The sequence below is a fragment of the Colletes latitarsis genome, chromosome 6, assembly GCF_051014445.1.
Source record: "Colletes latitarsis isolate SP2378_abdomen chromosome 6, iyColLati1, whole genome shotgun sequence".
Taxonomy (NCBI): domain Eukaryota; kingdom Metazoa; phylum Arthropoda; class Insecta; order Hymenoptera; family Colletidae; genus Colletes; species Colletes latitarsis.
The window spans coordinates 6442156-6457106 of NC_135139.1; the positions used below are offsets into that span (position 1 = coordinate 6442156).

The 14951-nt window shown below is 27.7% G+C and overlaps 1 protein-coding gene across 7 annotated transcripts; it reads left to right on the forward strand.

Moving 5' to 3' along the window:
* The first annotated feature begins 1135 nt into the window (after nt 1–1135).
* Nucleotides 1136–14835, forward strand: LOC143342559 (ATPase family AAA domain-containing protein 2B). Of its 7 annotated transcripts, XM_076766585.1 has the most exons (17): nt 1136–1461; nt 3797–4025; nt 4977–5334; nt 5408–5579; nt 5724–5805; nt 5896–6145; nt 6223–6437; nt 6562–6854; nt 6925–7242; nt 7316–7497; nt 7689–7875; nt 7961–8439; nt 8510–8707; nt 9078–9113; nt 9322–9676; nt 9746–10198; nt 10455–14835. In XM_076766585.1, the coding sequence occupies exons 1-17, from the start codon at nt 1456–1458 to the stop codon at nt 10542–10544; spliced, it is 3903 nt and encodes a 1300-aa protein (XP_076622700.1). In that variant the 5' UTR covers nt 1136–1455; the 3' UTR covers nt 10545–14835. The 7 variants fall into 7 exon arrangements, with proteins under 7 accessions (XP_076622700.1, XP_076622693.1, XP_076622694.1 ...); XM_076766578.1 differs by having other exon boundaries at nt 9322–10198; XM_076766579.1 differs by having other exon boundaries at nt 8522–8707; nt 9322–10198.
* Nucleotides 14836–14951: the final 116 nt, after the last annotated feature.

The window sequence follows — 14951 nt, forward strand, 5'->3', positions numbered from 1 at the left end:
ATATATAATGTATCATAAAAAAAATACTTTTCTATAAATAAACAAATTTTAAGATCGAAATATAGTTCAAGCTTTACACATTAACATATTTTTTAAATTGTAACATTTTTTAAAATATTATGTATATCATAAAAATATAATTATTAATTATTTTAACGATAATTTAAAGCTGTATCATTCTATTCTTTCACCAAATCTTTTTAAACTTTGCCCTGTTTTATAAAACTTATTGTATTTTCTCAGCAGATTCTTAATTAGTAATATTTCACTTTTAAGTTAATATTCAACCGATATCTTTAATAATTTATTATTAATTCGGCATTCGATAATTGTATCGTTACTAGTTCTAATTCCATATTATAATCAATCAATCAGTATAACTCTATAAATCTTCATAATATTTCAAAATATGTATACATTTTGTTAAAAGCCTACCTAAATTTTGTATAATTCTATTTATTATAATATTAAGAGAATGAAATACGTATATAATATAACAAAAATTAGCGGGAAAATACTATATACTGTATGTTTACTGCGTACAATAACATTATTACATCGTGAAATGTTAATTTTTATATTATATCAGTCTCGGTAATTTTTTAATCACTTTCGATGATATGTCAAAAAAAGTATAAATAAATATTTGTCAGTTTTCAATGAGGTATAAATTGGCAACAGAGTAATTTCAAAATTAATCTGTCACAAAAAATAGAATCATCGTGAAAAACATTATTTTACAGTTTATCCATTTAAAATAGAACCATATACTTAAAATTATACTTCTACGTATTTGAAGTGCGTTTTATTAAGTGCGAATATTAGTAAGAATTAATTTTGGTTACTATCGATACATTTATTTGCACCCCTTTTTCAATACTACAAAACGAAATAATACGATTCCATTTAAAAATGACAATTACTTAAATTTCCGTTGCAAAAATGAACATAATTCTAAAGTTGTAGTTATGATCGTGTATTTCTTGTTGAAAATTGGTAGACTTTTGTTTATAATTTTATTTGACAAATAGTTGGAAGCAACTCAATAATTGTAGTCATCGCTATGATGAACACCCTTTATGTTTCGAGGTGAGCCTGTTGGCAAACGGTTAGGTTAGGTCTATGGATACGTTTACAGCTAATTTCAGTATGAGTTCACATATGCAGAGACTGTTTCCAATATAAATTTTGTAATCGCTGACAGAAAAAAAATTTTCTATCGTATCTACGAACTCTTTAGTTTTAATTTGCATTATGCAAGCTTTCAATTCCCATGATTTAGTGTATAATAATTTTAAGTGATAGTCGATCGTAAAACGACCTTTGTGGAGCCTCAGTGTGCATGCGCTACGTGAACTCGATCGAGAAAGTGGTGTTCCTTTACCTGAGGCATATGACGGACATTATAAGTTTTGTTTTTAATTTAAATAAAAATTGGCAGCAAGAACTGGCCAGATGAAGGTAATTCGTATAGCAAAATATTAAATATTTTCTACTCCGAAGGTTTAAAATATTAAACGATTGCAGAGGTTAAAATTCGTCTGTTTCAGGAAGACACTAATTGCTTCCATGGTGCTTTGTTTATTATTACTATAGACAGTATCATTTAATTTCTATTGTTTTGTATTTTATACAATTCTTTATCAGCTCTGTCATTACTTTTTCTTAAAAAACATTTTGTATATATTTTTATGCTGTCGACTTTACAAAAAACTATTCAAGTGGGTGGTGTTTCATTATATAAAAAAGAAAAAAATGAGAAAAAACACCTGTTAATTGTCGAAAAACATTGTCTTTCGTTTTTAGTTTTTTACATTACAGAGTAAATTTATATATTCTTGTTTAAACATTTTTACAAATATGTTTGTAATTTTATTGTTCTTATAAATCAGTCTATTTTTTAATTTGTACATGTAAACATAATAGATGTCTGACCTATATTAACGTACAAGATTGTCCATTGAATATAGTATCTAAGTTGTTCTCTTATATTGAAAGATATAATAAAATGTTATAAGGACATAATTTGTATTATTTAAAAAGAGAAATATCTTTCCTTTAGTTATCAGTTTTGTTCTTTTAAGGGGTTATATCACCTTGATGGATCTCAAATGAATTGTATTTTTATAAATTTTGTATAGGAAACATATATATTTAGTCGAAATAATATACTTATCATGTATGGAGCATATCTTAAACTTTTAAATACAATCTTTTTAAATGTCTATGTTTATTTATAACAGAAAAAATAGAGTTACCCCAAATTATGTGTGGTATATTGGTATTCGTGATAACTTAAAAATTATTCAACCGGATTGAATGAAATTTGGGAGACATATTCTCAATAATATTCTCTATTGGTTGACATGTGTGATTTTTTTAAATTTTAAAAAATTGTAAAAATTGTAACAGTTTAAAAAAAATATATCTTTTACCACAACATTTTTTATCACTACCTTGAGAACTAATTAAAGAAAGAAAACTGCACATGAACTGATAAAGGTTGTCATTGAGAATATGTACATTAAATTTCAGTTAATTTGGTTGAACTGTTTTTGAGTTACCTCATACTAGCGTATAACGTACAATTTGGGATAACGCCATTTTCTCTAATATAAATAGACATAGATATTTAAAAAAATATTGTTTTCAAAAGTTCAAGAAATGCTTCGTATATGATAAATAGATCATTTTGATTGAATGTACACAGTTCCTATAAAAAATTTGTGGAAATACTGCTTATTTGGAGCCTGTCAAGGTGGTGTAACCCTTAGCTACTATTCTTTTTTTAAATGAACAGACGTATTTTCAGATCTAGCAATTTGTAAGTGGCAGTAATATGTATTTATTAGTACATTACATTATAATATTAAAAGTGATCTTTGATACAAAGAATTAAATGTAAAGGGTTTGGAATATTAAGTTATGTTGTTCAGTTTATTGAAGTATTTCACCAGTAGTTCATTATCTGAAATGTATTTCAATTAGCCACATACCATATCACACCACACCAGCAGTCATACAATTCATGTTTGCATTAAAGTTAATATTAATTTTATTGGAGTCTAATTGTTTTATTAAGAATACCTCAAATACGAACATGCTCTTGCGATATTAATTTTTTATAAGATCATAAGCATATTACAATAAAACAATGAAGTCAAGCATAAAAATAGAAATATTATTTCTTTCCGATTAAAATGATCCTGTTTTATTCAAAAGAAAAAAAATTGAATCCAACAACTCTTTCAATTGCCCATTCGTCAGTTTTCTATATGTATTGTTATAGTCGAGAAAACAGTTAATATTGTTGTAACTTCTTCTATTATTTATCTGTAGTTAATTTCATGTGGATATTTAAACAGAATATTATTTTTTTTGTATTTTGAAAGTATATTTAAGTAAGTTTTGGACCAGATAAAAAGTGTATTTAATTTAAATAACTATTAAATGTTCAATTCAAATACTTTCGTGAACAACTCCTTATACATGTTTATAATAAATATACAATAGAAATGGTATATATCGTTGAATTATTTTCTAATTTTATTTACGTAATTTTAGGACCCATTCCTTGATACATGTATCATATTATATCAAATGTTTCAGTTTAATATATACATTTTATTAGTTGAATATTATAAATGTAAGCGTTCAATACTTTTGTGTATGAGTATATATTGTTGTATAATAAATTTATAATACTATAATGTATTTGATAAATTTATTATCTTATAATATGATTGAATTAGTCTGAATATGAAACAACTAATAATTAATAATTGATACATTTTAGATAATGTCAGATGATGATGCTGCATTGGATTCAATGGATACAGAAGAAGATATTTTTTCTCCAAGAAGTCGGCGTCTTAGCTCTAGTGCCAGGAGGGTTCAAAGTTTACGTACTTTACGATCACATTCAAACTCTAATTCCCATATATCTATGAATAATTCAAGTGTTCGTCGTAGCACCCGAAACAGAATGCAAACATATGATAATCTTAATACTAGTTGGATTTTAGGTAAAAAATACTTTTAAATTACATTCAATACAAAATTATTTATATAATATTTTATGGTACATTTTACTCTTTCATTTTGACCCTTTGGCTAATTTGCACTTTGCTACCATGTGGTAGCTGCAAATGTATAATTATTTTACTATAGTCATGAATATTTTAAATACATTTTTCATTTCATACTTGAAGGCGAGTAATACTATTATTCTAATTGTTTAAGTTAAATAAAATACCGGCTACATGAACTTTTTTACTTTTATAAACAAATTTGTAAAATTTATTACTTTATTTAATTTTTACATATATTTATAAATAAATTTACGAAATTAATTCAACACAAAGGTGTTTTTTCTGTTATTGATTCAGTGAAAAGATTATAAAATTCTTTTAAATAACAATTATTTCATTTTTTAGAAGATATTTGGCATAATTTTGCAAGGATCAAAACATAAAAATTATGTGTCAAAACTATTGAAATTTTTATGGCATAAAGAATTAATTGCTAAAAGGTTTCCTTTTTACTTTTACGTATAGATTTTCCCTTTATGAATTAAAAAAAAAGGCACTCTAAAGCGATTTTTATAAGAGGTCATAAAAGATCTACATATTAATAAGTGAGAAAAATAATATAATAGCCAGGTAGATGGACACTTTTAATATAGGACCACTTGAAGCAACAAAATTGTGTACATTAAGTTTTAGACGTAAACCCTTAAGCTTATAAGGCCCGTTTTTTTTTCGATCAAGTTCATATTTTTCAAGAATTATTTAATTAAACATTAGAACCATGTTGGAGGATGAAGTTAAAAGAATTCTGAGGTATAAAAATAGGGATTGCCCTAATATATACATATATATATGTTATTGTTGGGTCTGAAAAAATTTCAATACCATTCTTTTATGAGATATTATTATTATTATTACATTTTTTTAAATATCTATAATTTTTTATAGGAACACAAACGTTAAAAGGTTATCCTATGTTTCAACAACATGGTTCTTCATCTGATAAAGATATGGTGGATGAAGTTCCTGAGAGAAAACGAGATCTCAGAGAGCGTATGCCTCTCAGATCACGTGAAAATCATCCTCCTAATAAGAATTCACAAAGGCATATGAGGGAAAGAACGGAACATGATCGACAAAGTAGTAGGGAACTTAGAGGTAGAGCTGATCGTGATCTTAGAGAAAAATCAGAACAAGAAAAAGATATTAGAGAACTTAAAGATAGGCAAGAACGGGAAAGAACAGACAGAGAACATAAAGATAAAATAGAAACCAGAAGTAAGTCACATGAAGAAAAGGACGTAAGGTAAATATCTGTGAATATGATTCATATATTATAAACGAGATTAGATACATGTATTGGAAACATTTGTTTATAGAACAAGTAAGTCTGATAGTCCAAGCAGACTTAAAGAGGGACCTGTAACGAGACTTGGTGGAAATTTAATTGAAAAAGATGAAAAGCCTAAAGTGGAACAAGATGAAGTTGATGAAGATAGTTCACAAGAAAGCGAAAAAGCGGAAAATAATGATAATTCTGAAAACGAAGATGTAAAATAATTTTCTGAAATTTTTTCAATATGAACAAATATATAGTTTATTATGAATTCTTAATATAAAACAATTTATCGATATTATTTTTTAATTTACTTGTACATTCATGAGATAATAATGAAATATAAATCTGATTTATAGGGTTACGAAGATATGTATACGCGTATTAAACGAACTAGAAGGACGGCACAACGGCAATTACCAAGGGGTAAGAAGCTTACAGGTTCGAGGTTTACGTTTAATATACATATATGACTATTTTCGTTAATTAATAATAACGTGCTTATATTATTTATACTCGATTATTTCACAGTGGTGGATAGTGATTTAAGTGAATCTTCGGATTCTCCTGGTCCTAGAAAGTACAGTTTACGTCAAAAAAAGCCGGCTGTAGATAGATTTCAAGCTAATGTAGAACCAGTACGACGATCTATAAAAGCACTTAGAAGTGTTCTTAGTAATTCCATGAGAAGACGTAAACATAGAAGCAAAAGTACAAGTTCTAGCGATTCTAGTGATTCAGAACCCCAACGTTATGATAAGAAGAAAAGCAAGAAAGCAAGGTGAGATTTGAAAAGAAATTCAGTTAAGGTTGATATTATTCTACCATAAGTTATTAATTTTACTAATTTTATAACAGACAATCGACAATGCCCCAAGGTGGACCACCTGATCGTAAAGCAGATATAAACCCAATCACTCTAGATACTAACATTAGGTTTAATGATGTTGGTGGTTTAGAGTCACACATTCACTGCCTTAAAGAAATGGTTGTTTTTCCTATGATGTATCCAGACGTTTTTGATCGTTTCCATATTACTCCACCAAAAGGAGTACTATTTCATGGTCCACCAGGTATTACTGTGTATATCTACATAACTACATTAATAAGTATATTCAAAGTAAATTATAGGGTTTATTAATATATAAATATGTATATATTATTATAATTTATATTAAATATTAAATTTTTACCTAGGAACTGGTAAAACATTAATAGCTAGAGCATTGGCAAATGAATGTAGTCAAGGTAGTAGGAAAATGGCGTTCTTTATGCGAAAAGGTGCAGATTGTCTATCCAAATGGGTTGGAGAATCAGAACGCCAATTGCGATTGTTGTTTGAGCAGGCTCAACAAATGAAACCGTCCATAATATTTTTTGATGAAATAGATGGCCTTGCACCTGTTAGAAGTACGAAGCAGGATCAGATTCATGCTAGTATTGTGTCTACTCTTTTGGCGCTTATGGATGGCCTAAGTGATAGGGGAGAGGTAAAATATTTTTAACTGTAACTGCTTAATATGTAGAACAGGTTATCATCCTTTGTTCATTCGACAACAGGTTATAGTTATTGGAGCAACAAATAGGATAGATGCTATTGATCCAGCATTACGCAGACCTGGTCGTTTTGATCGGGAATTATTATTTCCCTTGCCTGCTATGAAAGAAAGGCTAGAAATATTAAAAATCCATGTCAGTAAATGGAAAAATCCTCCATCGGATCAATTATTAGAAGTATTAGCTGAGAAAGCAACGGGTTATTGTGGTTCAGATTTACGAGCTTTGTGTACCGAAGCAGTTTTACAAGGCTTGAGAAGAACATACCCCCAAATATATATGACCAGCAATAGATTACTTTTAGATCCTGAACGAGTTGCAGTATGTTTTTTATTAATGAATAGTGAATGTATAATACATTGTTGACACTCCCATATTATATATACTTTTACAGGTAAAAAAACGAGATTTTATACAAGCTAGTTCTATACTTGTTCCATCATCGCAAAGAGTATCACCTTGTTCTCGAAGAAAATTACAACCTTTTATAGAACCGCTATTAGGACCTCCGCTAGAAGAGTTACTTAGTTCAGTAAAAGGAATATTTCCTCAAGGAATCAACCCTATTATGGCAAAGTAATAAAGTCTCATATGTATTTATGATGTAATATATAAAATACTATTATACGAATAATAATCGTCGCCCAGCCAGAATTGAGTCATTTTGATCTAGTGTTGGCGCGCAGTGTTGGTTGCGGTCACACGGTTGGCTGGGCGAGGGACAATCATATTTGAATTTAATGTTATTATCTTAAATGTTCTGTCAGAGTAAAAATTAGCACAGGAATACATCGCCCAAGACTATTAATTTCTGGTGGAAATCTATCTGAAGGTCAAGGGCCACACTTAGCACAAGCATTATTGTACCATATGGAACATCTACCAGTTCAAACACTAGACGTTAGTACTCTATTTGCAGAAAGTGGACGATCTCCAGAAGAAACCTGCGTGCAGGTTGGTTATCGATGATAGTAAAAACGAAATATTAATTAAGTAAAGTACATTTCCATACATGACTACATTCATTTTTCTAATGTAGGTATTTAATGAAGCTGCCAGGAATGTACCGTCCATAATTTATATTCGGTCGATAGATCAGTGGTGGCCACTTGTACCTGAAACTGTAAAAGCGGTTTTCTTGTGTCGTATTGCAGCGCTTGCTCCTTCATTGCCTATTTTAATTCTAGCTACAAGTGATACAACATATCAAGATCTCCCTAGCCAACTACGAAGTCTTTTTAGTGAACTTCGTGGAGAAGTTTATTTGATGAAAACACCAACGGCAGATCAAAGATCGAAATTCTTTCGACATATTTTCATGGTTCAGAGCCTGAAGCTACCAAAAATAAAAGATGACAAAGTTGAAGTTTTAGAAGAACTTCCTTTAGCACCGGATCCTATGCCAATGAAATTAACGGAGGAAGAGAAAAAAGTTATGTATGAAAAACAAGAAGTATCCTTAAGAGAGTTAAGAATTTTCTTAAGGGAAATTTGTGCGAAACTTGCGCGGAATAGACAGTAAGTATTTTTATAGTATTACATTTTTTCATGTACTTCATGAAATGTTAACTGATATCGAGTTAACTAGCCTGTGTTGCAGATTTTTCATGTTTACAAAACCAGTAGACACAGAAGAAGTACCAGATTATAATATGATAATAAAACAGCCTATGGACTTGGAAACAATGATGACAAAGATTGATATGCACTGTTACCTTTGTGCTCGAGATTTTCTTGATGATATTGATCTGATTTGTAAAAACGCTTTGGAATATAATCCTGATAGGTCAGTATACTTAATGTATATCATGTATATTGTCGCTGAAATTTACTAAAAATATATATGTAAATATTAAGTGCAATTAAGCACAGAAGTATTTAGTGCGTTCGTATTAACTCCGTTTCCTTTTCAAATTATTTCTAAAAAATATTAATATTTTGACAAAAATGTGCTCAGAAATATCTTAATATTCTGATAGAAACATTATTAGTATTTAAAGGATTTGTACTTTACACACTATTATTTATATTTATTAGTATAAGCGTTTTTTTTTTATTGTTTATTATATATATAATATATATATAATTAAATATATAAATATAAATAATGGAGCTAAAGTTCATACTGACATTCATGTTGTGTGTTTTCATGTCAGCTTACGTGATAGGCCTTCCCTTGGAATATTGAAGAGGTAGTTCCGACATTCCTGTTTATCCGTTGCTGTTGTTGCTCCGTAGTTAAAAGTGGTCTTCAATTTTTCATGCATATTTCAGTAGTTTTATAAATATAAAAAAAAGAGTATATATTATTGAAGGCCACTCATATTAGTTCATATTGCTTTTCACTAGTGATGTACTTTTTTGCCATTCGTATATATGTTTTATTGTGCTCTTTCACAGAGATCCAGCGGATAAATTGATAAGGCACCGTGCTTGCTCCCTCCGTGATAATGCATACGCATTAATAAAAGCAGAGTTAGATTCTGATTTTGAAGATAAATGTCGCGAAATTTCTAAAAGTCGTAGAGTTACTGATACGTGTAACAACGAAGCAGAAAATAAGAACCAGTCAAAAACAGATCATTCCGTATCCACAACTGAACGAACAGATAAAAAGGATACCGGGAGTCCTAGTCATTCTCTTGTTGTAAACGGAAAGAGATTTAATAGTTCTAGAAAGCGTCGAATACCAGCTTGGGCCAGGGGTTACGTGAAAAAAGTTCATAAAAAGAAAAAAATTGCGTTTGATGAAACTGTAACTACATTTGATAGCAAGGTTTGCCTAACTACTGAAACTACAAGTATTGATTTAGAAAAATTCCAGGAGTTTGAAACTGAAGCAAACAGTGTTATGAATGGACATGTATCATTGTTTGATCATTCCGATTCCGAGAATGATTCGCAAAACGAGAATTCGAAAGAGGCCCAAGTAATTCAGGCCAATAACATCAGTGATCAACATATCGATGAACATGAAAGTATGCAGATATCTTTCACGGAGGAAGATAAGAATATGGAAAATAGTGGATCTAATTCTTCGTCTAGACGAGAAAGTATAGATGAATTATCGTTTGCTATTGAGAGCGATTCTAGTCTAGCAAAATTCGAAGAAAACGAGAAACTTATGGTAGATAAGAGCGAATTAGAGAACGCATGGCAACATACTGTTAATGTTACAAAAGATTTTCCTGTAGAAGTATTATGCGACATTTATGTACAATTGAGCCGATCTGTAGGAAAATATGCTCAGAGTTATGATAGAAAATCACTGCCAAAGGTAAATATTCTCTTTTAAACTAAATACTATACATCTATTAATTTCTTTATGTGTGTATTATTCATTTTTTTATTTCGCTTTTTTTAATGTTTCTGCATTTTTTACTAAACAATGTTACGCAACGTGATTATTTAATATGTTATTTGCATTTGTCCTTCAAATTTTGCTGTTGCTTTTGACTCTTTAATTATATGTTAGAATTTAAAGAGCATAATTTCTCTAATATTATGTATTTCATAATTTATAATATGTATAGGACTTGCTCAAGGAAGTGAAAAGGTTTGAAGAGTTCAAGACAACGTACGAGAAAGTTCATCATGTTGCTAACCAAACTGACATGCTATAAGTCATGTTGCTATCTTTAGTACTATTATAACAAAACTTTTTTGTATATTTACCCTGAACAAAGATTATTGATTAGTTAAATCACGTGATAACTTGAAATAGTATCTTTTTTTTCTTGTTTTGGTTTTTGCAGCTACTAATAGCTACTAAAAAGAAATAATTCTTATTATTACACAAATATTTATAAAAAAAGAAATCAAGATAATGGTATATTTAAACTTCAGTGTTTTTAAACTCGCGGTAAAATGTAACAGTGCATTAAATTTAACAAAGGAAGAAGTATTATACATGAAGTTAAAGGAAAACGATTTGAACTGTTTGCTTCAGCTTCTAATTATAAAATTATAAATTATTATAATCACATCGGCTTTCGTTACCTATAATTAATAACTGACGTTAGACCTCTCTTCATACAAAATTGTAATGATAAAGTGAAATACTTTACTTAAAATTTTTGTTGATTACGATATTTATAAAAATTGACATGGAAAATCAGATATAATGGAATTAGTTCTCATAAGATTGTAAACAATTTGCTTTTCATACAAGTCAATTTTAATGGGGTACTTGTGCAAATTCTGAATTAATATGTAATATGTTATACCTTTAAAAGGTATACTATTTCATATCAACAAAACTTTGCAGACACTGGTTATACAAAGATGATGGTAATTTAATATAATATGTACTTAACTATAGTTTTTTACATATGGTATTTTACAGAACATTGTATCAAATTATTTTATTGTACATTCACACAGTAACACCTTGATAAATCACTATGATGTAAAATACACAAAAAATTCTTCATCTGCACCAGTTATTACTTTGGATTTTTATAGTTCTTTAGATAAAGATGTTTAAAACAAATACTTTGAACATAGACATATCTTGATGCATAGGTTCAAACACACATACATAAAATCACATGTGCCCTGTTTTAAAAAGATTTAGAGAACACTACTTATTATAAAAGATATAATTTTAATTTCAACAAAATAATCTTATATAATTTTATAACTCTTTTCTTGAACAATGCATATTATGAAGCATAGTTTTGTTTACTAATTACGACAAAGCATATACTTACGAAATCATGTCAATTGATTGATTAGCAAATTGATGAAAGCTTATAAGTTGATTTCATAAAAAAGGAGATTGTAAATACATTCCAAATCTTATAAGCAATGTTACGTATTAGGAACTTTTGGCTTTGTACATAATTTATTTTCAGCAGTAATTTGTACTAGATGTCAATACTAGGTATCATTTGTTATATTATTTTCTCAGTTTATAGTTTTTATTTCAAATATAGGAATGAATTGATAGGTATTCAAAATATTCATAATTAAAAATGATGAATAATTTAGTATATTAGATTAATATATACAATTTAGAATAACATTTGACACAATGAATTTTTATGAATGGATATAAAAATTATTTAAAATAACATAAATTAACATTGATATAAATTTTATATCCATTAATAAAATGAATCATTACAATGTTGTTATGAGGTTATTCAGAATTAGTAATTGTTTATATTAGTATATTTAATTGATTATAATTGAAACAGATAGGTAAATTTATTTGTAAGTGATTATTTGAGTTTAGTTATGGTAGATAAGGTATAATTGCAATATAGTACATGCTCTTCAATTTATTTTGACCAAAGTTATAAGCCATATGTGAAATAATTATAAATAGGTTTTCATTCTACTGTCAATGCAAAAATGGACATAATTGAAAACTTTACTATAAATATGAAATACCTCGGTAAAAATCTTAAACATATGCAGAGGAAACTCTATCTGTATATTATTAAATATTTAATATAAACCTTACATTCTAGATTCGTATACTGGTTGTGATTCATACTGTAACTGTGAAAGGGTAGTTACCAGATAATGTATGCGAGATAAAAGATTCTTATACGTTCTAGAGTGCAAGTAACAAAGTTCTTCCTATTATATTTGAACATATACATAGTATTCCAACGACGACTATTTAGCATGGACAGTAAGGATTTAATAATGATTCCTACAATCGTCTATGCATTACATAATATTAAAAAATTCTTAAAAGAATGCTATGTGATTAATAACTAATACATGTTTTAGGAATATGATATGCCATTGATAGTATGCAAATGTAATACAATATGGTTGAAAAGTGATGTTAATTAGTTTCACAGTTTATTATTATTTTCGTGTTAACCAGAATTTTCAAGTATGAAAATTAAATTAATTATTACTATAGGTTCTTTTTTAATTTATAAATTCACAATTAAAATCATTGCTAAATCTTTTTATTGTCATTACTTAAAATTTATTAGGAAGATAGAAATGAAAAGACTGAACTTTAGAAACGCTCACTACGTAGTATTTATTTCTCTGTATGTTACACCTTGTGTGTAGATTGAATTAACAAAATAATTTTCAATATCCTATCACGTGATCTTTAATAATGTAAATTAGTGGTATTTAATAATGTAAATACCAAATTTTGAGATAAAATAATTTTATATATCTAATTTTATGAATACAATACACAACTATTTATGTAACTAATATCATGATATATGTCCAATGTTTCACAGCGATATATTAATTGATTTAAAGTAATGATAATATGTAATTAAAATACGTCGCACGAAAAGACTTAGTTTTTTTCATCATAAATTACTTATAGTATTCATAAAAGATTTGATTGGTAATATCTAATAAATAGTATAATTTCATGTACAAAATTGTTTCAACGCTTAATTGTAAATTGTCAAAAAATGTTTCCTGCATACATATTGTTTTATATAAATTTGAAATGAACTGAATAGTAAAAAACTAATGTCTAAAGATCTCTCAAATAACAAAATTAAATATATTGATTGCTAATTATTTTAGTATTTGTAAACGAAATAAAAATGATTTAGCTATCTTTTAAAATGTTGACATTAATATAACGATGCGCTGAATTTTTTAAAATGAAGTACAATGAAATTAGTAGACTGAATATTGTATCTTCTTTTATTCTGGCACATACCTCTTACAACTACTAAAAATTACGCAAATTTGTGCCACATAACTACGCATATACTGATATAATCAGAAAAATTAACCAGACAAAAAGATAGTAGAAATATTCTTACTGCTATGTAATATGATCTATTTGTTATAGCAACCATGAAATATAAAACATATTATGCAAGGAACTCCAAATTTTAAAAGTATGCTGTAATATTGCTTCTAGTTCTTAAATAATTAATAAAAATTTCAGCGATACTAAAAATTGTTTTGAACTTGTGTATTCATCTTATGACTTAAATTAATAAAATTTGTACATGTTTTATTTAATTCAAGATATTCCTTAAATGGATATCGCTGATATTTGCCAAAGAAATTATGTAATACATCTCAATAATAAAAATTCAAATATTAACCTTGATAAATAGTAAATGATACAGAAAAATCACACATGCAATTAATAAAAACATTAATTGAATTATTGTGATTTTTCTGTTTCCATTGATATATTTTACATTCCACTTTATAATACAAATCTGAGACGTGTAATTACTCCAAGAATAATTTCTGGTGCTATTTTCTGAAGTACTATCATCTCTGTATTACCAAGAATATTGCAAACGTACTGTGTAATTACATGTAAATTATATTAATTGAGAGGTTCTCATAACCACTGCCGTTTGAACTAACTAATATAATTACTTTGCTAAAAGTATTTGGATAATGAAGATTGTAACATTACTGTCAACAAAGAACACAATGAGCTAGAGTTCAATGCATTTTGGTGTGATCTTTGAGTGACAGTAATATTAAGCATAGGAAATGGATGTATAAAACATTCAGAAAAGAAAGCAAAAAAGCATACACTGCCTTATTTATTTTACCATATAGGTGATACATTTTATTGTCATTCATTGTAGCATAATAAATTGAAGTTTCATAATGTAATAACTTGTGTAGTGTTTATAATTCCTATTACATTGCTTTCGATTTTTTATTGAAAATTATAATTACTGTTAACAAATTGTTTCATTCAAACTATTGAAATATTACAAATTTTATTAGATATAAAACGTTAAATGTTGAATTAGAATGTTATAAAATGCTCAATACTAAAACTTGATTAGTTAAATAATGTTATGTAATATTATTTTATTAATTAATTAAAAAGCATCTAGATTTAAATTTTACTAAAAAAGTGTAATATTTACTTATGACGAATGTAATGACGAACAATGTAAATAATTAATTTTTCAATGTATCCTATTATTTCATCTTACATCGTTTTATTTAACCCTTTGCCATACTATTTATATCGAAACTATAGTTTAACACTATACTTATACTTTCTAAACTATATACAGCGTGTAAAAAAGTTATTTGAC

What these genes read in the sequence shown, in the direction of transcription:
- LOC143342559 (XM_076766578.1), top strand. An exon ending in AAGAAAAGCAAGAAAGCAAG is followed by an intron (nt 6,146 to 6,222) that starts GTGAGATTTGAA and finishes ATTTTATAACAG; the next exon opens with ACAATCGACAATGCCCCAAG. An exon ending in ACTATTTCATGGTCCACCAG is followed by an intron (nt 6,438 to 6,561) that starts GTATTACTGTGT and finishes ATTTTTACCTAG; the next exon opens with GAACTGGTAAAACATTAATA.